This window comes from Thermobia domestica, chromosome 14, assembly GCF_964235325.1.
Source record: "Thermobia domestica chromosome 14, izTheDome1.hap1.1, whole genome shotgun sequence".
In the NCBI taxonomy this organism is placed as follows: domain Eukaryota; kingdom Metazoa; phylum Arthropoda; class Insecta; order Zygentoma; family Lepismatidae; genus Thermobia; species Thermobia domestica.
In genome coordinates this window covers 175,650,459-175,676,035 of record NC_137467.1, presented here as the reverse complement: position 1 = coordinate 175,676,035, position 25,577 = coordinate 175,650,459, and the positions used below count along the sequence as shown (strand labels likewise).

Here is a 25,577-nt window from a genome sequence, read left to right as displayed (position 1 = left end):
CGAATGCCACTTGGCAAGCAGGCTTGCTACCCGTACACCATTGGCTGCGTCAGTATTGTCTGGTTCTGTACAAGGTACAATACCGTTATTCTCCTGCTGCGACAAAGGAAGCTACCATCCCCGCCATCCAGTCCATGTTGGTTGAAATATCGTTGTTACCTATCGTTGGCCCAACGTGGGACCAACGTTGATAACTGGTTGGAAGTTGAATAATGGTTGTGTCATCATTTGTATTGTCGTTGGCCCAACGTCGATCTATAGTTGATAAATGGTTGACATTCATTAACGGTTGAGTTGTCATGTGTCCTGTCGTTGGCCCAATGTCGATATATGGTTGAAGTGCATTAACGGTTGTGTTATTGTTTCTATTGTCGTTGGCCCAACGTCGATATATAGTTGATATGTGTATAAAGTTGAATAATGGTTGTAATTACGGTTGACTTTTTGTTGGGCCAACGTTGTAAAATGCTAACCGTTGTCAAACGGTTGCGGTAACGGTTGATCTTTTGTTGGCCCAACGTTGACATAAACATTAACGGGTGAAACATGGTTGAACAAATGGTTGACGCGACATCAACGGTTGGGAGATTGTTGAAAAACTGTTGTTTTCTTTGTGGCACCAACGTTGAGAAATGGTGAGTTGGCCCAACAAACGCAAAGCGGACATGCCCAACCATCGTTTCAACGGTTGATAATTGGTGATGTCAACTAAAAATCAATATTGGGCCAACCATTTTTGGTAACATGGGTAGGTCCAAAAACCAGACGTTGTGCTACTAGAAAAATTGTAACTTGTAACTTGTGTTCTATTGACAACACCGCTTCTATGGTGACATCCTCTGTAGTGCCCAATGAACGTCTATCTTTCTCTAAGAAACAAAATTTTAAAGAATTTCGCCATTCCAAGGATAACTGGGATTTAATTATAAAAGATTAATCCTGAATTTATTGTAATACTGAAGTATACCCCATTCCTCCTCATTCTACCCCACATTACTGCACCACCACCAAAATATTATTAGAAACCGCCTTTGTTAACATACTACATTGTACTAACTTGTTTTGATCTGTTTGGTAGTTTTTCTACACAAACAATGAAAATAAATAGGTCATAGTAACGCATAAATAAAAAATGGTAATTTAAATATTTACACAAATATAGACTAGTAATAATATAGAATAAAAATATATGTCGTCTTAGACATCCCAACTTCATATCAAACAAGTTAAATTACTTCCGTGAGAAATGACCTTTATGCTGTGGGCCTCAGAGTCCCTCCCCCTTCCTGTTGGTGTTCCATGTAACCCAAAAATATCTTAGTGTTCCTAGCGTTTACTATGTTTCGCTGTTGTGTCGAAAACCCAAGGAAAGTAACACATATCTTTTCTCCTTATCCATATTATTATTGGACAATTTTGAACGTACATAGGGCAAAATTGTCTTATGTGTAAATTTTGTATAATTTCCTTTTTCATTGTAGACCGGAATAAACTCAATATAGTGGGGCGAAGAAATGCAAAATGTTTATTGAAGTCGTTATAACGTTTAACACTTGCGATTTGGGGAGAAAATAAATGTAAGGAGGAAATAAATGTTAAAAACTATTTCAAACATATGTATTTTTAAATATTTCGGCAAAATTGTGGAGCACGTGCGTGCCCGAAGATATAAATCGATTTTATTTTTTTAAATTCCTTTTTACTGTCCCCAGTTCGCAACTTCGAAAACAATTATTTTATCGGCCTATTGTAATACCCAACTCTGTAGATCCTTAATCGTGGGCATTGTTATTCTCCACGGACTCTGGGCAATGTTGAGAGTGCATTAAAATGCCTTTTAATTTCAAGCAAAAAAAAAAAAAAAAAAAAAAAACGGTGTCACTTCCCTCACAAACATGTTTTCAAAATAGTTTCTAACTACAAAGCTATTTAATGCTTAAGAATAAAGTACGAAATCAGAAACGAGAGAGCAAGTGCAGCTTTTCTTGCTGGTTTTCGCAAAATTTGCAAATCGTAGCGCAACACTAAAGACCTATAATTGATTATAGCTGATAATTTGATATTTTCCGATTATCGCAACTTCCGCATAGTGTTCATTGAAATCATTAGTAATAAAATGAATTAAATAACAAATAGTTCTAAATAAAATCTTACTTTTTAGCGCCCAAGGTTGCCAACTGGTGAACATGCGTAAAAATTGACGATCACAATCTTCATTTCCCGTGGTAAGAAATGTCATATTGGTTTTTATTGACTCACCAAAAACTGATCTCAAGTATCCGCCATTCATGTCTGGAACGTTCTTTCCTGACGTACTCTGTAACAATTTCAAATAAAGAGATTTAATGTACAGTTTAAATCAGGGGTATTATTTGTGAAGAACATGGTTAAATGCATTCTCACTTTGAGTTTGAAAAACACATATTCTTCAATAACTTGTATACTAATATAGTAACAAAAAGTGAAATTCATGTGACCGGTGAACAGTCTTTTTCTCGCTCTGGCGAAATTTGAACTGACTCTAATGCTTTCGACGGATACCATTTTGTATTTGAAAGTACGCTATGCATAATTGAAGGAAATCTTATATTCTAAACACGTGTACACAACTATCAGTGCGAAAACGGTAATTCATGTCGAGAATCTATTTTTGAAATCGATTTGGCTTTCTAAAAGAATGGGTTTCATAACCTTCGTTAATCCTTTATTCAAACAAGAAGTGGTAGAAATGAACCTTTTCCGGTTCCATCGATGAACATTACAGATTAAAGTTGCAATGTATAATGAGGAGCGGTGTTTTGTAATCGGTTTACCGTTTCAAGGAAATATATTACCTCCACCCGTATTACTATACTAAAGCTACAAGTGTTATGTTTCATATTCACTTCCATAATGCGAAAACGATAATAGATACCAAGAAACATTTTTATTATGAATCTGTTCTGCATCTCAAGAATAGGCAGGGCCGGATTTCCCAATAGGCCCGGTAGGCCCGAGCCTATGGGCGCAAGCTCACAGGGGGCGCACGGCCGAGGGAAAAAATTAAAAAAATATCTAGAAATAAAAATAAATAGCCATAACTTAACATATTTTCTGAATCAGGCTAATAAAGCATTCTGATTTTGAAGTTCATTGGAACAAATAATTGTTGGTAAAGTTAAACTATTTTTCAACATTATGCATCAACTTCGTTACAAGATTGATCTCAAACACGGGAGAACTGGCTGTTTTTTTTATTATTATTCTTTTACTACAGTTTTTTTTTATTTATTTGCCTAAATGCCTAAATTGAACAAAACCAAAGTTATTCACCAATCTTTTGTTAATACATTAACGGTATTTTGTTACACTGAAAAAAAGGGCTTGGTCAGGAATACCAAATTTGTTTGGTCAGAGCATTTGGTCACTTTTTTTGGTTAATTTAACCAAAATTTGGTCATTTTGACCAAACGTGTTTGGTCATGAACACTATATTTTTTGGTCAGAACATTTGGTTGATTAATTTGGTTATGCGAACCAAATTTTAACTGATTTGGTAATTATTTGGTTTTCCGGACCAAAATGTCTATTTACAAGGTCACATGTGTTTATTTGCATTCTGGATAAACATTTCGATTACGAAAGTGTGGATCGCAAAAATAAAAATACACGTAGAACAATAATCATAAGGGACACCGTAAAAGAATTGTGTGTAAATGAGTGTAGTATGCACTATACAACTTTCTCAACGAAGTCACAGTGATGTGAAGTGAGAAGTAATTGTTACGTTTCAACGACGTAATGGATCCATGATATAAATTTATTAAGAAGCTGGAATTTACCGCAGCAAATCGACGTGTTTCAAGGTAAGTGTACTTTTTCGTATATATTACTTTTGCTGTTAGTTCACATGTACTTATTCTATTGGCTGTAAATTTGGCGTAACAAATACGCCTTGGGTAAACTTTACAATGCACGCCCCAACTGCGCATCGATATGTAGAACCGCTTTCAAAGGTGTAGTAGATTAGAGTAGGGTAGGGTACAGTAGAGTAAGGTAGTTGTAGGAACGGGTTCGCTTAAGGTTAGGGAATTTTTGATCAATTTTCATAGAATTAACAGAGAGTAATTTCTGGTTTCAAAGTGAGTTTACCACCCGGAGCGGGCATTATTAAGTTAAACCTAGGCCCTTACATATGGATAAAGGGGGCATTGACGACACTAGAGCAGGGTATAAAATTGCAGGGGCAAGAGTTGGGGTAATTTCTATTACCACTAGATACTTCCGGAAAGGGGTAAATAAAGTGACACTAACGCTAGTAGTTTGCAAAATAAATTGGTGCATTTATAGTTTACAGATGAACAAAAATCTAAAATTTACGGAAGAAATATGGGTTATTATTTAGTTTCTCCTCCAGATCACTTGGTATTGACTCTGACTTACATGGTAGGGGTTACCATTCGTTATTTGTAAATGTAAAGTAGTCATGAGTATAAGTACAGTGCGAACGTATAGCATAAAAACTACGCATAAAACACTAACCAACTTGTGCTATATGGACACTGAAAACCATTTATGCTATCGAACAGAATCAGAACTGAAGCGTAGCAGCGGGGGCCCGACAGTTAGAAACGATGTGCGTCCGTAGGGAGCAAACGCGTCAGCGACGGTGGGTATTCGCATAAACGAGGTAGTTAACAACAGCTTACTCTAAGTCACAGTACTGGGTCCTGAGCCGTCCATGGATTTGGGAGAGATACTAAATGTCATCCGAAATATAAAGCATAATTTTGAAAGAACATTTCATGGAACACAAATATAGAATCCTTACTTTTGAAATCGATATTTATCGTGAAATACGCTGATAAAAGCGCGCATTTTTACTTTCGGTACACCACTCGAAATAATTGTTAAAAAAAATATGATTTTCACTAATTTACTTCTTACTGACCCCTAAAAGACTTACGCTGGGCGACATGAAAATATCTCACTTATTACAGATAAATATCGATGGCCCCACCAGAAGTAATTGTGAAAAAATCACAATTCTTTTACGATTTGCGTATAAATAAAACTTTCTGATTGTCATAAATATACAGTGCATAAACGTAACCTATGCTAGGTGGACACTAAAAAGCGCGAATGTTATCTAACAGTCAGGACTAAACAAAGATGGTGAGCCGAAGCGGCAGCGCAGGGAGCAGGCACGTCAGTGATGGCGGGTATACGCGTAAGTAAAGATATGAAAAGAGGTGGGATATTGCAATGATACGAGTTTCAATAGCACTTGTCATGCTTTGACACTAGTAACGCTCCACTTGTAAACGTAAAATTCAGCTTGTGTACACTATATCATATTTCTTCTGTAAATTTTACAAAATTGTGCTTCCGTAACATGAACCACTACCCCCTCCCTATATATATTCGAGTGTATACTTCTTATTAGGTAACTTCTATTAGGTATTCGGAAAATATTACATTCTTCAAAGCATTCAGAGAATAGTGTATTATCTCCAAAAGATAATTCTGTGGTTTGGAGCAAAACGACCAATGTCAGAAATTGCAAAGAGGAGAGAGAGAGAGAGAGAGAGGAGACGGGCTATGATTTCTGCATAGAACCTTTCATTGTTTGTTAGAAGTACATTAGTCTTTGAAAACAATCGGTTAGCAGTAGACTTATTGTTAGCCATAGGTACCCGTTATGTACCAAATTACAAAATGATTTGCATGAGTTAAAAATGCTCTTAAATTCTTGTTGTTGCTTCTATACCCTTGTAACTTTGACAGTATGAAGCTGAAGTATGAAGTTACCATGAACATTTTTCTCTTTAGCTTAGACCAAATACACCCATTTCTGTAAAGGAAAAAAAAACTGGGGTGAGCAACTTCCTATACTCTTTGTGTGGCACATGATCGCGTAACATACAAAATTTCGCTTGGTAGAGTAATAAGACTTAAACGCTTTCACCAGTGTATAATTCTTTTTTGATATTCAGTAAATATCTGGTTAATTATAAACTTTCAATCTATATTTCAGAACAGGAAATAGACGAAGCAGCATTTAATTCATTAACTGATGAACTAATTACGCAGTTAATTCCCAAAATAGGGACATGTGCAAAATTATGAGCAAAATTTAAGGAATTTATAGAAACAAACACAATTGAAATTTATGATGTGCTAGATGACGGTTCTCTCTCATTTGCTTCACCATCAGTGTCAACGCCAGATGACTCAGTGTCAGTTCGATCTGAAACTACAGAAAGCAGTTGTTCCATGCCAGCACCTACTAAAAGAGGAACTGATACGATGATGAAACGAGAGACAAATTTCTCTACAGAGTCTCGGAGTTCGAAGCTCTTCAAGCTGACAGATTTTGTAAGTGTTCTGCCTTTAGTCACTTGAATATGAATTGATGCAGTGATACTTACGCTGCAAATATGAACTGTGCAAATATGATTCATTACCAGTCGAAATGTAAAAGATGTTGGCGTTCACCTTTTAATCTGGTGACAGCCTGCGTTATATTTATTCCATCTTTGTTAGTGCAAGTAACTTTTCCCGGGATATCAATCACATGATGTGCTCGTTGTCCAAAGTTTCGAGAACAGACGTTGTTCTCATCATCAGGGTCAGTATCATGAGAACAATGTTTGTTCTCGAGACTTTGCACAACGAACACATCACCTGGCTGACATCCCGAGAAAATTTATTTGCATCACGATACCAGGAAAGCATCAGGTACATTGAAAGAGCTTTTGGAACGTCCCACGGTTATGCTGTTTAGACTAAGGTAAACAGGTGATTAATGAAAGTGAACGATCGCATTTTTGTTGTGCTCTCACCGGGAATTGAATCCAGGACCACATACATCAAGGATACACGCGTTATCCACTAGAGTAGCTGGGAGGGTGAAGAGATTGGTATTCAGTTATATTTTCGGTTACTTCAATTTAAGCGAAATGATATCACGATATGCAGGATCTTTAAAATTGTAACTTTTTTTAAATGCGTTTATCTATAAAATTTATATTTCCTTGGAGTATACTATACTAAACGTATGCTATACTAAACGTGGAACATCACATAGAAGAGTATAAATATGATAAATTATTCTGTAATTGTCTGAAATGTTTTTTATACATAATTTAATTTATTAAGGTTCTAATTCTAAATCTTACAGTAACAATGTCTTTTTTAGGAAGTATATTATATTCCACCAAAGTCACAAGGTCCAAATCAGAAGATTTCAAAAGGAAAACTCGTTGACAAATATAGAAATACACGCAAGTCGTTAAGAAATTTTGGCATTGTTGCAGAGTCAGGTCCTTCAACAGAAAAGCGTGACACTGGAACTTCTACGGTAGATGGTAATGTTTAAAATGTAATCTAGTAAATGATTTATTCATCTCTGATCATACGTTTAAAAATGAAAGTAAACCTTTGAGTTTTATGTCCCATAGTTATGCCAGGTAGACCAAAGGAGATGATAATGATGATAAGAAATGAATAAAGTGGGAAGGAACGGGAGAATCCCGAAAAATCCACGCAGACGGTGTCACTTAGCGCGATTTGGGATCAAATAAGGTATCTCACACGTCAGAGGTGAACGCTCTACCACTGAACTACCGAGGCCCAGATCATACTTTAAAAAGTGCCAATGATTTACCTATTTTGTGCCAGGGTTTGCGAGAACCATGTTTTAAAAAATGGTTTAGTTTCGTTTAATTCTTTTTTCTCTGCTAATTGAACGTATGGAACACACATTAATATAAGTCGATACTAACCTAAAAATATTCCTGTAAGATTAAAACGTGGTTCTTCAATGTTCACATATATTTCTGGCAAAAAATATTGAGTGCCTTTCATCAGGATGGCTCAAAACTTAAAGTGTATATGCGTTCAAGCTCAGTTCAAGCTGAGTATTTCAATAGTATAAGGTAATAATGGGACTGTGTAGATATTGTTACTGTTTACAACATAAAACTACAGTCGAGAAATTTTACACCTACTCTTCAGTTAAGCAACCAACTAATCTATTAAGGATTAAATAGTGCACTATATTAATCAATACTAAGATTCTGTGTGTTTCTATTTACAAGACTGAAGTCCAAATTTTGTATGCTTAATCTTCAAATCCTTCATTACAAGAGTTACTCTGTTCATAAGAAATGATAAGTAGCATTTATTACTAAATATTTTGCGACTTTCTTCGTCGTAGATAGTCATTATATAGTACCACTATTACGTTATACCATTGAAGTACTAAGCTAGAACATGTAATTTACATAAGTTCTACATATTTGAAGAATTAAACCATTCTGATGAAAGGCATTCGATATTTGTGCCGGAAATATAGATTAACATTTGAAGGCAATTTTCAAGTTCAGCTTCACAGGAACAGTTCCAGAACAGTTTTTTTTAATATATTTCTTTCTTTCTTTTCTTTATTATATATTACATATGGATATAAATACTTGTACAGAGGACTTATGAAAATATAGAATCATTTTAATTGATATTTGAAAAATATAGGAATTTATTACTAAGTTTTTAATGTAATACAGATCTGTTTGGTAAGTTTATTCTTCTCTTTCAGAATGTGGCATAGATATTGAAAACAGCTTAGCGTGGTTAAAGCATAGTGTCGAGCCCTGGCAGGAAGTACTTGATCTTTGGAAGAAAACGTTGAAAGTTCGATGCAAGCAAGAGGGCAAAACTGTTCATGAAATAATTTCAACTTGGCTAGCATTGAAGCAGCCTTTGGGCTATACATTGGTAAGTTTCATTTAATTAACCTTCATTCTGTTTTACTACTAAGTACTGTGTTGTTACTGAATAGGCCATAATTTACAAGCATTAAATTATTCTTTGGGGCTGAGAACATTCATATAAAATCTTTTACTTACGTCCAGAAGTTGATTTTTTCATAACGTACATTTTAGAACAGAAGTTTCCTTTAAAATTGTGTCGCGTTTGTACAGAAAATAGTAAAAACCTTCAGGATAAAGTCATACTAAATATTGAAATGACATATACTAGTTTAGGTATTTGTATGTCTGAGCTAATAGACCTTAGTTGTCATAAAACCATAATAAAAATATATATAAATGATGGACAAATAAATTACTTCCTTGTCCTCTTATGTAATATCTGTTCATGAATGTTGAGATATGTTGAAGCAGGTCTGAACTGCCTGTGGGTTGGTGGTTATCGGTTCGATGCCCGGTAGGTGTATAATTGTATAAAAGTAATTCAGATTCAATTACAAATTATAGATTCCCTCCTGTGTAGCTCAGTGATGAAAGAGGATAGAGACAATCAATGAATCTTAAAAGTTTTTGCAGTTTCCTTTTCAAAAAGTGAATATTTTGCATTGTATTCAGATTGCATGTTTAAAGAACTAAAACATGTCTTTTTAGCTGGAAATAATTTTTCTTGCTGGTTCTTTGTAACATATTCATCCCCACGCATGGAACACAAAGTGGGAAAGTATTAAGTTCAGTTTATTAGCAACTCGATCTTGCTTTGAACAACTAGATGAAATGCTCAATTGCAAGTCTGAAAACAAATGCTCTAAACCTAAAATTATTGTTTCCATTTTTAAGACGCATATGATTAAGTGGCCATACATTACGAACACTTGCATTGAGTTTATCTTGCAATGGAAAGAAAGGTAGTCATATTCAGTAAGATAAAAATTGAGAACTGAGTTCTTGCAACACGATGTCACTTGTTTATGAAAGCGAGATCTCAGAAGGACAATACTTACATGACTGATAAACAATCTTTCTTGTGATTGCGTATCAACCAAGCATATACGTACAGCAATAGAAACTTTGACGGTGATTTTTTTTTTAAATGCATAAAGTACTTTTCGACTCAATAAGCCTTTTTCTCAGTAGATGGCAAATAGTGGTTTTATTGTCTGATAAACGCTAACAATATTGTAGAATTTTCTTCACTTTGCCCTTTGACAAATCAATGTGAAACCCTAGTGGCCTTATTTCAGCATGTAGAACCTTGGCTTTACGTTCGGAAGCTTCCGGGCTCAAATCCGGTCATCGTTAGTGAAATTTCCCTGGGTTTTTCCTCAGTCATCCCAGCAAATGCCGGGATGGTACCTGTAATATTAAGTCCAGATCAATACTTTCCCCATCCTTGCCTAATCTATCCGAGTAAATAGACCTTTGTTTATATTAAGCAATATAACCAAAAACCATCATAACACGACGAAAGCCCGTGATGCCACAACCTCAATATGGGTCTAACTGGCAGTAATCGTCAATGTAACATCTTCTTGCACTACGTATGTGGCTTTTGTGGTCTACTTATTTAAGCTAGCAGTAAGTCAATTTCCTCAAGATGTTGGACAACACCAGAGGAAAGCAGGTTGAATTTGAACCCAAGTCCGAGTCCGTAAAAGTACACGCTGTAACCAGTAGTTTGTATTGAAATTGTTACAGTTAAGAAATTTCATTTATGCACTTAAAGGAAGTTGTGATTCTTATAACAAATAGATAAAATACTGACTGAAAAGTAAAATAACAAATGGTAAGGAACACATGTTCGTGGAAGTCATCACTGAGTTTATGTAACAATTAATGATATAATGTTATCAATGTAAATGTTTTAATACAATGGAATTCCATTTCCAGATTGATCAAGATAACAAAGACTTATATCCTGATCATACATCCTTGTTCGTGAAATGGGATTCTGTCAGTAAAAAATTGGAAAAACTAAGGAAAAACTGCTACATGACGCTTCAGCAGTCGAACTTTTAAGTCTGTTAGACACAGAAAGTGTTACAGAAGGTAATATTATTTTTATGTTTTTTATTCTTCCTTTATTTCTGTTTCATTAACTTGAAATTGTAATTACTTGTACGAATGAAGTTGATTTTTCTATCTGAATCCAGTATTATTGCAACAAGTATGTTGTAATGATCATATTAATAGTTATACATTGGTTGTATACATAGGATTGTAGCGTAAACTAAAGTCACTTGTGCCTTTCAAAGTAGTATAAAACTGTTCCCGCCAATAATTCCCCCCCCCCCCACACACACACTCTTCAAAGACATACGTTGGAAAGAAAATTAAGGTTACGCCAAGAACCCTGTTTTCGGAGCGTGAAGCTGAGCTACGACGTTTCATTACGTATGAACAAATACGAACTCGATACATTTATTTAATAATAACCAAAATAGTGGCCTCAGTGGCTCAGTGATAGACCGTTCACCTCTAGTGCATTAGGTCCCGGGTTCTAACCTTGCTCCCACCAAGTGAACTTTGTGGTGAACAAACACCGTGTGCGTGGGTTTCCTCGGGGTTCTCCAGTTTCCTCCCACTTTCTTCATTACACCATTTCATTCATTTCTCATCACAGTCTCCTTAAGCCTAGCCGGCATAACCGTGGGGCATAAAACTCAAAAATTTCATTTCATTTTAATAACCAAAATCACTTACTGAGGATAAATGTGATCTGTTCTATATTCTCTGTTGGTAAATGCTAGTGAGGAAGTTCTTATGTCTATTTGAGAACAAGCTGTCGAGTTTTCGTAATTTAGTAGCTTCTGTCTTGTTTGAACGTATCGTTTCTGCAGTCAGATATAAATAGCTTTTGAAAACCTTTGCAGCTTTTAAAGCATTTAATAGCTTTTAAAACATTTGCAGTATTAGTATTACTTACCAATTTTTTAGCTTCAAAATAACATATATTTATAGGCACAAAATGCATATGTCATTGTAAATGTGCAATAAATAATGCTTTCAGACTATTGAGGAAGCAGAAGTGTCTTTGTTCTTATATGTAAGAAAAATTATTTAAGTATGTAACATGACCAGTTAACCTCTCTCTGATTCCAACAGGTAATGGGTGATGTTCAACCTTTCATGGAAACGAGAGACCTGCAACATTCGTTGAGTGTTCGTTGTTGACAATTACGGAATAAGGAGCTGCTTAATATACAGCTACGTTAAATAACTTTCGTCTGCAATATAGATTTTTGTGTTTCCTCCTAAAATGAACTCTAAGTGATTTGGCCCCTTGAAATTCGCGAAAACAACCTTCATCAATACATCTAAAGACTCCATTGGAGGGTATTCTGTGTTTGAGCTTTAAATGAAGGATAAGTGTTGCTACTAGCATAAAATTTGATTTGTAAATTGAACCAACAGGCATTGTTACAAACAATTACATATAATTCATTCAATTACGTATAACGCATGGTACTGAAATAACATTTGTTTAGAGAAACGTGATTCAAGCAAGCATAAAATATCAGTAGTTGTATCTGTTTCGACCACTATTGTTTACAGATATTTCATATCAGTTAAAAAAAAAACAAGAACAATCATATCCAACAATAGTGTATCGTCTGTTTATTGTGATGACTACTTATGTCATATACCGCTTTTTGCAGAAGAAGCCAAAGATGTTCCCCTTCCTTAGGGTATTCTGCGTTAAACACAAAAAAGTTTTAAAACATATGTCCACACCCTTGAGCACGTTGTCTAGCTCAGTTAAGAATAGTTTATAATTTATTTGAAAGATCTTCAATGCTGTTTGCTGGGAGTAAAATTATAACTTTTCTCACAGTTTTTTACCTTCTTTGTTATAAAGATTTATATTTGGCCTAAAAATGTTATTTTATTTTCACTAACCAGTTGATACATGTTAATATCATTGTTTAATTTTGAATAGATTTATATTTGGCCTAAAAATGTTACTTTATCTTCAGTAAACAGTTAGTTTCGTTATGTAATTTTGAAAAGATTTATATTTGGCCTAAAATGTTATTTTATTTTCAGTCAGCAGTTGATAAATGTTAATATCATTGTTTAATTTGGAATTTAATATTTTTGTTTAATTTTGAAGTCTGTATGACTCAGTTGCTATACTCAGTTATAATAAAATTCTTGTGTAGAAAAGTATTGTATGTACATGCTTTATATCCTAAATTCGTTCTATTTTTCTCCAAAAGTTGATCTATAACTTCGTTCATATATGTGTGTACATGTATTAGAACTTCATGAAAATGTACATGTATTCATGTACATGCATGCTATTCTAGGAATAAACCGACAAGCCTCGAATATGTGTTCAGGACCTCAGAATAAGAAAACAAAATTTATTTGCAACTTTGGTCGGAAGCGCCTAATTGTGCAGATGGAACCAATTTAAGATAATTAAAGACATACAAGAGTGAAAAAATGCGTCTGAGCCGTGACTCGAACCCGGGATCTTCGTCTTGCCATGCAGATGTGCTACCCAGTCCGCTCTCAGTAACAACAATACATTCTTTCACTCTTTATAACGATGCTGTTCCACAAGGTGGAAGAGTGTACGGCTGTTCTGGTAGCGGACTGAATGGTGCAGTGGTAGCGCATCTGCATGGTAAGCGGGAGGTTCCAGGTTGGAATTCCGGTTCAGTTATATGTTTTTCAGTCTTTGTATATCTTTGATTTCGTGCCTACAAAGGGTCTGGTGTGACAAAATTGGTTGTTTTCTCAATTTATCAATATATTGATGTAATTATTTAAATTGATCGTAGTATACTACATTGAATAAAACAATCGAGGAACTTTGGATACGGTTGAGTACCTCGATACGAGAGGGTTGTTTAAATTTGATCCGAAACGTTTGATTACGGAAAAGTATGTTCTACTTACCTTAAATTGGCCTCATTTCTGTAATTAGGCTTTTCCAACCGAAGTCGCAAATAAACTCTTTACTTATAGTGAGATTCTGAACACGTGTGCGACGTTTCCCGGTTGTTTTATTCATTGTAGCCGCTCCTGCGAACATTTCTACTGATTATCTTAAATTGGCCCCAGTTACGTAAATATGTATTTCCGACCAAAGTCGTAGATAAAATTTTTTCTTGCATTAACATTTTAAATACGTATGCGAAGTTTTTCAGCAACTAGTTTTTAATTTATTTGAAAAATCTTCAATGTTGTTTACTGGGAGTAAAATTACAGCATAAGTTTGCTTTAAGTTCTTTACGTTTTTTCCTTGAAGTTTTGCTTTGATCTAAAAATCTTACTTTCAGTACTTTAACAGATGTTAATATCATTGTTTAATTTTGAAGCCTGTATGACTCAGTTGCTGTTTTTTTTTTTACTATTATTATTTACAGTAAAATGATTTTGTAGAAAAATGTTATGTGTAAATTCTTTATATATTAAATAGTTTTATTTTCCTCAAAAAATTGATTTGAAACTTTGTGTACATATACATAGAATTTTAAATTTACATGTATTCGTGTACATATTTCGTATGTTGCTTCAAAGTGTATATGTAAATCTTATTTTTGAAGAAGTTCTTAATAACTATAAGCAATAACTTCTAACTTTATATGTGGGTTACCGCAAAAGTCATGCTAACTTTTTTTTTCCTTTCTTACGAAAATGGTCACGCATCAAAAACTTCTGAAATATCCAAATGGAAGGTTAGCATATACGTAAACGTTACATGTAAGGAATTCTGTAAACATACACATCTCCATCAGAATATAGCATGAGAGAAAAAAAAAGTAAAAATAATTGTTCGTATTATGGGATGTGTATTTATATCCAATTTATACGTAATATTTACATATGTATTAACTTTCCATTTGCATGTTTAAGAATTTATTGCTTTGTTACCATTTTCGTTAGAAAATATTTCCCATGATTTTTGTGATAACCCTCGTATTATTTTCAGTTTAGTACCTATAGCAACAGTATTTGGTAATTGCTACCAAATGGTTTGGTCAAATTCACTAAATACGGGTTTAGTATTTGCAACCAAATTATTTGGTTCCAAGAACCAAATTTCGTTCATTTTAACCAAATTTTTGGTATTCCCAACCAAATTCTACTTGTTTGGTCATTATTTGGTCAAAATTACCAAATGCATATTTGGTACTGGTAACCAAATAATAGGTTCCTGCAACCAAACAAATCGTGACCAAATGATTTAGTGCTGGTGACCAAGCGTTTGGTTGGCGCTATATTGACCAAACGATTTGGTAACCAGCACCTATTTTTTGGTCAATTTGACCAAACTTTTTTTTCAGTGTAAGCCCAGAACCAAGTAAATTCCTCAAAAAACTTTCAATGATAAAATTGCATCGTGGAGTGGTGTTTAAGCAATTATCATATAGGCCTGATATAATTATTTAATAAAGGTTTTTAGAAAAGTAACTTTAACCAGACTAGAGGCGGGAAAAAATATTGGGCCTAGGGGCGCCAAAATGCTAAATCCGGCCCTGAGAATAGGTTCCATCTCCTTCGGTATATGTGTATAAAAATGGAAAATGGTGAAATTCAACCATTTCTCCTGTCAACACTGATCGCTTAAGAAAAATTCGGTACTTGTTAGCGACAAACGATCGTTCGCAGCCTAGCCATCGTCTTACGTAAAGATACAATTCCTATCCAACCTCCCTACTGAGACCAAATATAATAAAAATTAACAACTAACCCCAGTTTTAACAGTGATAACCGTAGATCAAGACGGCTAGAGGTATCAAGAAACGGTCCTTTGAAATATAACAGGAATCCCCAGAACAAGCTCATTTTTACATTTATTTCTGCATGTCAACCGAAAAGGGATTCATTCTACAACAGCGTTGCCACACTTGGTACAATTGTATCAAATTCTTGCCCTTTTTGTCATTCATCGACTCGTTGGTGCCACGCTGGCATTTTCAGCCCCTTTGGTGAAAAAATTGGTACAATTCAACCCAATTCAGTACCATTTAACATATATTTGTCACATTTTCAAAAGTGTCAGTAGGACTTTTCCTACATTTCACGTTACTCATACTGTGTGTTGGACTCTTTAAAAAATACTCTTGAACATTCATTCCGTGACGTTGCACCGCATAACGCTACGAATTTTGGTGGAAAATTCATAATTCGAACTATATTCGGAAACAAATGACGCTAGATGGGCGAATCCATGACGCACATGAAGGAGACGAGAAAGAAGCAGAATGGTGGAAATTTTAGCTTCAAATCGTAAGAAAAAGCACACACACGTTGAATCAAGTGTTGGATATTCTAATAAAGACCAGGCAGTCACCAAGTAAGTCTATACTTCGTACGTGCGAGAAAAGTTTCATCTACTTCAATGGATGTTCGAGGTCCTCCTATTTGGATGTTTTTTTTTTAAAAAAAAAACACTTCTTGATTCGTGGTAGAGGCGGAGGATTTCTAGAATTTTAGCTCTTTTAAGTTCGTGTTATAGACCCATCTATTACATTGGTATAAAATAATGAATTCAGCCCTTTTTGTTTCAATTTGGTACTATTTTTCAGCCCATTCCAGAGCTAGGACTGTGGTAACACTGTTCTACAATGTCTGGTTTCAATACGGATCACAATAGTTCAAAGTGGTAACATATAGAGAGAAGCTGTATTTTTTAATATGGCTTCCCACGGCTCTTTTCCTCATGAATGTTAATTCGTCGACTTTTAAATGAACAAATCCATTTCCTTCACTTATCACACTTGGTCTAAAGATGGCATAAAGTCCCGATGAATAGCTGCTTCCGAATATTGTTTTGACGTAAGAAAACGTATAGCATCTCCTATCTCGCATTTCGCTGGGTTTTCTATTGCAGCACACATTTTGAGACGTTATAAAGTGATGGCTCAGTGATAGAGCGTTCACCTCTGGTACTTGGGGTCCCGGGTTCTATCCAAGCCCCCGCCAAGTGAACTTTGTAGTGGACAAACACCGTGCGTGGGTCTTCTCGTGGTTCCGCCGTTTCCTCCCACTTTCTTCATTCCACCATTTCAATCATTATTCATCATCACCGTCTCCTTCAGAATAACCGGCATAACCGCGGGACGTAAAACTCAAAGATTGCATTGCATTGCATTACGTTATAAAGTGAACTAGTAATCAAACAACCTTCACTCTAGCACGGACCGATGCAGACTGATCTAGCGGATACAAATGGTAATTTTCGGGTTCCTTCTACATCCTCATTCCACCAGTTCTGCAATTTTCATTAACTTATATAATTATATCTCTACTTTAGTCTATAATATAATTCTAAGGCGTAAAATTAATTCATGAATTGCATATTTTATTACTTACTTTTTAGCTTGTCATGCAAACAGCTGACTAACTTGTGCTGCACGGGATCTATGATGTAATTAAATTCTCTGAATATTATTAGTAATAGTATTCCCTTCGCCTAAAATGATATTGTGTACAATCAGATGAGACAGTATAGCTTCACTATGCTGCAGCTTACAGTATCCGCTAACAAGCATAGGCTTTGGCAACTCATGTAATGTCATGACCATTAAGGGCACATTTTAATGCGGTGTTAAAGACTATATATACTAAGTGCGCTCTTGCGTTACGAATTTGATACAAAAAATTATAATGTCTCTGCAGTAATATTACATTGCAATTTTTTCTACTATCCGGTAATTATGGGAAAAGGATTTTTTAAAAAAATGAAAATAAAAACGTTTTGAACTCTGACAGAACTACATGTGCTGCCCTTCTAACAAAGCAGTGATGCAAACCTGAAACACTATAAAATCGCATCTCTAGAAGCAAAACATCCATTTTGCATGTGAATTTCCCAAGCTGCACTATTATTGTTACTACTACTACTACTACTACTACTACTACTACTACTACTACTACTACTAATAATAATAATAATAATAATAATAATAATAATAATAATAATAATAATAATAATAATAATAATAATAATAAGAAGAAGAAGAAGAAGAAGAAGAAGAAGAAGAAGAATGATATAGAAATGAAACCTGTGAACGAGTTGTGTTATTTTTTTTCAATTTCGTTCTGAATTGTGAACGAATTTCAATCTTATCTGTTTATCAAATAGTTTGAGAACAACTGTTTCCTTTAATCGAAAAGAAGTATATTTTGTTATATTGTCAGAAGTACAGTTACTCCATCACAGCGTGTATCATATCACACTATACTGAGCGGAATGGTGCGCGTGAGGCGGGGAAACGGTCCGGCACCCGAAGTAAGCTGAACATAAAATTACAGATGAAAAAAGGAAAGAAAAAGACAAAGGAAAAATTACATGTAATATTAATAGTATGTATGTAAATCCTCTTCCTGCTTTAGGAAGTGGTCCTATAATGTTACACATGTTAGGAAAATGGATGTGCTCTTGTACTAAATGGAAGAAAAAAGTAATAAAAATTGCTCGAATTCAAGGAAATCAAGGATTATTATTAAAAATGTTCTTACGCTTCGTACCAACCTGATGGCACTTCGCACCTGGTCTGTAGACCTTATTCATATGTACAGGTTGTATACTATTACCCCGGGTGCTGATTTTCCACAGCATCGTACTCGGAATAATACTAAAAAATGTTTGTTCTCCAAACGTTTGTTGATGATCGTTTGAAAATTAATTGTTTCTCTATTTGATATTTTACTTTCCTTCTTCCATTCGATCATTACTTTGTTTTCTTTTTTCTTCAAATGCTAGAGTACTTCGTTCCTTGTTACTTTTTTATTTTTTTTTAAAGAATCAGATTTGATGAGTCACTTGGCCGACAAGTCACTCACTAACATGGACTTTGCCGATAACAAGGAAAAGAACTCAGGCTAAAAGTTAGAAACACTGAAAGACTTTACTCGTTAAATCGTCTTCTTGTTCGTAGATTTTTTCTTGTGTTTTGTGGATTATACATATAGTTTTTAAAATCCTATAAATGGTGTCTATTTCGTCCAAAATTCCACAAAATGTGATTTTTCCCCACTAGTTGCCACCAAAGACAGTATCTTAACTGTAAGCTCCTAGCGTCTCCATTGCGTGTCACGCTTATTCCTAAATATATATATAACGTTTCTACCTGCTTGCCTCATTCCAATAGATGTCGCTATTGTGTATCCAGTTTGCCAGTTTGAAACCAGGAGCGTCATTTCAGATTTTGCTGTGGGGGGGGGGCAAGAGCCCTTGATATCAGTAAACTTTCGCGTTTTTCACTGATTTACTACTATTTTATTGATAAAAATATATAAATCTCAAACAAGGAGGGCAATTGCCCCTCTCTGCCCCCCTAAATGACGCCCCTGTTTGAAACTATTGTGACGATTTCTATTATTACAATCTGTAAAACGTATTGTTTCAGTTAAACTATTTCCAAAAAGAAGAAACGCTGTTCATGTTTAGATTTCAGCATTCAAATTTGTATAAGCAGTATGTTCGTTGATGGTCCGACTAAAACGAAAGTGTTAAACCTTATCAATATAATTCTGAAACGTATGACTATTTTTCATTTAAGCATTTGAACATAAAAATAATGATTTTAGTAATTGGCAAAATAGTATCAATAACCAAAATTCAACGAATTATAGAATGTTTCACTCGTTATGTATATATTAAAATACTAGGTACGTATTTATTTTTGTTTCCAATCCTTTCGAAAAAGAGATTTCAAAAACTACAAGTGCCAGAAACGTGCCGTTTTTGCTAGTCTATTTCAAATTTGTGTAGATTGTCAATTTCTAATTAAATATTTTTTTTTAAAACAAAAACGTGACCATTATTTATTTATTACATTTTTATGTGTACACTGGAAGTGTTGATATTTTTAAAGAGTAAAGTATTATATCGTACGAGTTATACATTCCAACACCACATGTGTGTATAAATAGGTTGCATATTTCTCAGGTGTTTGATTGATTGCCAAATGACAATGAGAAACGAGTCTAACATCAATCGTTATTTTTTGGAGTGTTTTGCCTAATGAACACCATATATCGTTGACATTATAATTAATTCTATATGTAATGTAATTGGTCATTACATACTGCATGCAAGAAGAAAGGAAACGCTGATTATACACAAATTAGAAATTCAAACCGGAAGTAGCCTCAAATCTTCCAAACGGTGCGAGGTATTGAAAAAATAATTGAAAAAGACTCCACTTTATGATACGCCTTGCCGATTTTTATCAAGACGTCTTTCACTTGTTTGTGTGTGTAAAGGGACATGTACAGATGTTGTGAGGAATGACAAGCAGATTCATGCTCATATGTGAATGATGCGCTGTGTAGCGTAACATTCTTTATTTAAGCACTTAAACACAAAATAATAATTGATAAAATATTGTCTATAACCAAATTGAACGAATTATAGAATGTTTGAGTAGTTATTCTAGTAAAATGCATTTGAAAAATTTTAAGTTTCCTATAGGTTGTATTTAAAATTCGAATGTCTTAGTAATTTTCCTTCAATCCGGCATGAATTGCATTTGAAAAAGTTGCAGCAGTTGGGCAAGGATTCACTAGTTTGTCGCTGAGATTATTAGGATCACGCAAGTAGGACTTACAACGTTGGATTATTATTGAAACCGTCTGCCCGTCCGTTACTCCGTACGATAACTTTTAAATGCGTGCGAATATCTTTAATCTGTTTTTCGCAATAGATATATCTTGCGCCGAGTTTTCTTTTTAAATAGAATCAGTGAGTTAAATAGTGATTTACAGTTGGCGTCTATACTCCATATCCTAGACATGTAAGAGAATTTTTCAGGGATTCTTAGGATTCAAAGATTTTTTCCTATAAACATGTCTTACACCAAAGCTGCCTGAGAAGTAACTCCGTACCGCATAGCTGCCTCAGGAGAAAACATTGTAGATTAGCTGATCAGTACAAGACACTGACAATTTCTTGGTCCCGTTTTCTTCTTTTCTAGGCGGCCTTCGGAGGGGAAATAATTGGAGGAGTTGTAGGAGCTCCTCGTGATTCTCCGTGTCCTATTCGTTTCTTGCTGACAATGTAGTTTTAATTTTTCGTCTGCCAGTATTTGTTTACAAATCATGAAAAGACCTGTTTATAATAAAAATATGTGGCTTAGTGAATGATAATGGAAGAAATGGTGGAATGAGAAAGTGGGAGAAAACGGAAGTACCGCGAAGAAATCCGCGGACACGTTGTCAAGCACAAACTTTCCTGGCGGAGAATCGAACAATTCATAGATTGTTTTCTACTATTAAAATAAAGCAGTTTAAATTAACATCTCACTCTTAGATAACAGAAAACATCCTACAGCGGCTAACATTTCCCCACCTTTAGAAGAAAGCTATCCATAGGGGACAGCGAACACCCGGGAACTTGCGCTGTTTCCGAAATGCTCAAACTTACCCGTCCAGCAATCATAATGTGGCTCCTAACAAAACATTATACACCATCGTCCTTGCTCATTCTACGCAGAAGCGTCAAACTCACTGATCGAATAGGATCACCGTCATCGTCTGGCAACTGGTACTGCTGTGCTCTTACCTGTTTCATCAGCCCTAGGATATTGTTCAAAACAGTAGCAAGCGATCATAACGTTTTAGTAGTTCAGTGTATAATATATATCTTGTTCTCGTTCTGTAGGATGGAATTTGGAATAAGATTCTTTTTCAAACTGAACTGTTTATGCTATTAAAAATTAATTTGTGAATGATCATTACATGATTGTATTGCCTTCTTGTTGGAAGAGATTTTAGTTCAATTAGGTCAGTGAGTGTCGTAGTCATAGTAAAAATGATATAGTCTGAAATGGTGATATTAATAATAATAATAATTTTATTATTATTATTATTATTATTATTATTATTATTATTATTATTATTATTATTATTATTATTATTGATCGCTTTTCGGCCTTTGGCCCCATGGTCGCTCATTTTCTTTAAGGTCTTCCTTTCTTTTCTGGCCAATTTCCATCTATGAGTAATTGTCCCTGCCTCCTCGTGGTTGGGCTGGTAACACTGTGGGCAGTAAGTCGGTCTTCCACCCTTTATAGTGGGAAGTGTGTCGCAGAAGGGCTCCCAGTGGCTAAAAGGGAACTACTATCTTTTCTCTATATTTACCTCACTTGGTAGGCTGGGTCGTGTGGTCTTCTTTTTTAGATCCTAATGCAGGTCGAGAAGCGAATTGTTGTGAATATTGTGTAACTTTGTGTAATTTTGTTCATTTTGTTTAATTTGTTTAATCTGTTTTAGTTCTCACATTAGGGCCAGGAATGTGTAGAATTGTCTTCTGTATATGTATGTGATCATATAACCTATTCAATAGACAATATATTATGGCTCCTACTGGCGAGAATTGTCCTTTTTGTAGTCAGCCCATTTATGGTAGACAACAGTCCATCAAATGTAATACTTGCTTAATAAAGTGTCATTTTGCATGCGTTGAATCATATTTGAAAATGGACAGTAGTTCCATTCAGCTATCTGAATTTTTATGTAATAATTGTATACAGGAAGAAAGGGTTTCTGAAATATCTCATAAAGATGGTAACTTTAGAGATTTTGAAAAGTCAAATTTTGAAGATTATGTGGAGAAAATTTTTGAAAATAAACTGACTGATCTGAAGAGAGTATTTCTAAGGGAATTCGAAGGATTGACAGAGGAAATAATACAATTAAGGTCTCAAAATGAAAAACTTAAAGAATTACTCTTGAAAAAAATCATGTACATTGTTTGAGGAATGTATCAGTAGAACCTTCACATAATAATTCTAAGGTTGTTGAAATAAGTGATCCTGACCATTTCCCAGAATTAACTAGAAATGAGAATATACATTTTTATACTGTAACATGGAAGAAGTAGAGTTTAATGTGAACAAATATCAATGGGTTCAAGTTATTTCACATAATAAAAGGAGATTAGAGAACAAAAGATCAAGAGAGACAGATAATAGAGGAAATTTTAGTACCGGCTTACAAATATCAACGTAAGTTGACTTCTGGTAGTGGTTCTGAAAAAAATGATTTGGTTGCTAAAAGTAGAAAAAGGGCATTATTTATTACTAGATTTGATCCACCAGTAAAAGAAAGTGATGTTGAGTCTATTATGAGTGATAGAAATGTAGCCTATGTCAAATGTACTAGATTAAAAACCAAGTACGATACTTATGCTTCTTTTCATGTTGAAGTGTTTGAATCTGACTTTGGGATTATTAATGATCCTATGAATTGGCAAAGTAGCATATTAATTGGTCCATTTTATGGCAAACTTTTAACAACTAATTCTGAAAATCAAATTATTAATGTTAATAACAACAACTAATTCAATATGGAAGTCCATATTTTGTATCAAAATGTTCGAGGACTTAGAACAAAAAGTAATATATTCCTTTCTTCTGTTGCCGACTGTTCTTTTGATATTATTGCTGTAACTGAGTCATGGTTTAATTATAAACAACATACTGATGACAAGTTTCCTGAAACTTATAAATGTTTTCGCTCCGATAGGAATTATATTACTGATCAGTGTAGCAGTGTGTAAATTGTCAAAGGAGATTTGACTTGGAATCTGAAATTGAGTGTGTTGGATTGAGATTGATACGTCTAATGGAAAAAAATTATTAGTGGCAAGCTGTTATTTTCATCCAACTTATTCACTTACAAGTTTTACGAATTATCTTAATTATATTGTTTCCAAAGTGAACTTTTTGAACTATGAATTAGTGATTATTGGTGATTTTAATATATCCAAAGTTGACTGCACGAATAGAAATCTTTCAAATGATATAAACTATTATTCGAAAACCAAGGCTAAAATTCTATTTAATTTTTTAGATGATATGAATTTGAACGTTGTTTCAGGGACATATGGTCTTGATTTAATTTTGTTCAACACTTATGTTCAATCTAATCATTCAGCAGTATCTTTGGTTCCGCCTGATCAGTATCATGATCCGATTGAGATTACTGTTCAATTATTATCTCTAATACAGGAGATACCAAGTGATAGCTTTTTGTTATATCAAAAGGGTGATTATCTTTCTTTATATAAAGAAATCCAAGGGTTTCCCTGGGCCAATATTTTGCTGAATCCAGATATTGATCTTGTTGCTCAAAATCTTAATGATGTTATATTGAATGCAATTAGGAATAATGTTCCTTTAGTAACCAAATTAATTTCTAAATATCCGAGATGGTATTCTCATAATTTAATTTACTTGCTTAAAAAAAGAATAATGCTCATAAGAAGTATAAAAGAACCCAATGTTTTCAAGATTATAATGTATTCTCTAACTTTCGTTCTGATTTTAAGAAGGAACTTACTATTGATAAAACTAAATATTATAATAAGATTGAGAATAATTTTAAAAACAATTCTAAAAGATTTTGGAAGTACACGAATAATAAAATAAATGCTAAAGATGGACATAAGGCAATACTAGTTGACGATGAATTTCTCTCTGATCCTCAGCTGATATCTGAAGCTTTGCCCAAACAATTTGCAGCTGTTTATCATAAAGATGATAATGTGAATGATGATAATGTTACTTTTATGGACAGTCAATTTTGTGGTGATCAAATATTCTTTTCTACTAAACAGGTAATTGATGTTTTTAAATCTTTAAATGTTAAAGCTTCTGTAGTTCTTGATTTAATTCCGATTTTTATAATTAAAGGTATATCTGAAATAATTGCACCAATTTTGACATCATTGTTTAATTGGAGTTTAGCATCTCGTTTCTATCCTAATGTATGGAAAACTGTTGTTGTAACTCCAATTCCGAAAGCTGATGGAAGGTTCGTAACTGATTATAGATCTATTTCTATTCTTGATGTATTACCAAAAGTTTTTCATCAGCTTATTTACAATTATCTTTATAGTTCCGTTGAATATTCTATTATACCTGAACAGTATGGTTTTTGAAGGGTAAATCAACTGAAGTAAATTTGAATAAATTTTTTACTTGGTTTCTCCTGTTGTGCATAATCGTGGTCAAGTTGATACTATCTAATTTGACTTTGCTAAAGCCTTTGATAAAATATCTCATGATATGTTTCTTAACAAACTTCATTCTTTGAAATTCCTAAATCCTTGATACATTGGTTCGCTTCCTACCTGTTTGATCGTAAATTTGTAGTTAGATACATGAGTTGTAGGTCATCTGTGTACAAGATTTCTTCTGGTCTTCCTCAAGGATCAAACTTGGGTCCATTATTATTTTTAATATATGTGAATGATATTGGTAATTATTTGAAATGTCCTTTTATACTGTACGCTGATGGTCTGAATATATTTTCAGAAATAGCAAGTAATCAGGATCACCTTAAATTACAAGCGGATATTAACTCAGTTTATCAATGGTCTGTACAAAATTTACTTCCCTTGAATATGAACAAAATAAAAGCTATATCGTTCTCCAGGAATAGAAATATATCGTATTTTTCATACTCAATAAATCAGCATACAATTCAACCTGTTTCAATCAACAAAGACCTAAATGTTATGATGGATTCTAAATTACTATTTGATCATCATGTTTCTACCATGGTTTCCAAGGCAAGAAGGACTCTGGGACTCATCAAATGGGTTGCTAGAGATTTTAAAGACATTTCAACATGCAAAATCTTATATTGTGCATATGTTCGATCCCACTTGGAATTTGCTAGTTTAATCTGGAACCGTAACCTTACCAGTATTACTCAAGTTCTGGAGTCAGTCCATATTTCCTTCTTGGCTTGGTTGAAATATAAATTTAAATTATACGATCTGACTAATAGGGAGATTCTTGCTAAACTGGATTTATTTGTTCTTGAAGTTCGACGTAATTTAAGGCAAATTAAATTTAT

The 25,577-nt window shown here is 34.2% G+C and overlaps 1 protein-coding gene across 1 annotated transcript; it reads left to right on the top strand.

Moving 5' to 3' along the window:
- Positions 1 to 6,127: 6,127 nt before the first annotated feature.
- On the top strand, positions 6,128 to 14,275 carry LOC145670490 (uncharacterized). Its single transcript, XM_081739212.1, has 5 exons — positions 6,128 to 6,357; positions 7,181 to 7,349; positions 8,579 to 8,757; positions 10,638 to 10,796; positions 11,853 to 14,275. The coding sequence occupies exons 1-4, from the start codon at positions 6,256 to 6,258 to the stop codon at positions 10,764 to 10,766; spliced, it is 579 nt and encodes a 192-aa protein (XP_081595338.1). The 5' UTR covers positions 6,128 to 6,255; the 3' UTR covers positions 10,767 to 10,796; positions 11,853 to 14,275.
- Positions 14,276 to 25,577: the final 11,302 nt, after the last annotated feature.

Coding starts and splice junctions, on each gene's coding strand:
- LOC145670490 (XM_081739212.1), top strand. CDS start 6,256: ATGCCAGCACCTACTAAAAGAGGAACTGATACGATGATGAAACGAGAG. Junction 6,358..7,180: donor TCTTCAAGCTGACAGATTTT/GTAAGTGTTCTG, acceptor TGTCTTTTTTAG/GAAGTATATTATATTCCACC. Junction 7,350..8,578: donor TGGAACTTCTACGGTAGATG/GTAATGTTTAAA, acceptor CTTCTCTTTCAG/AATGTGGCATAGATATTGAA.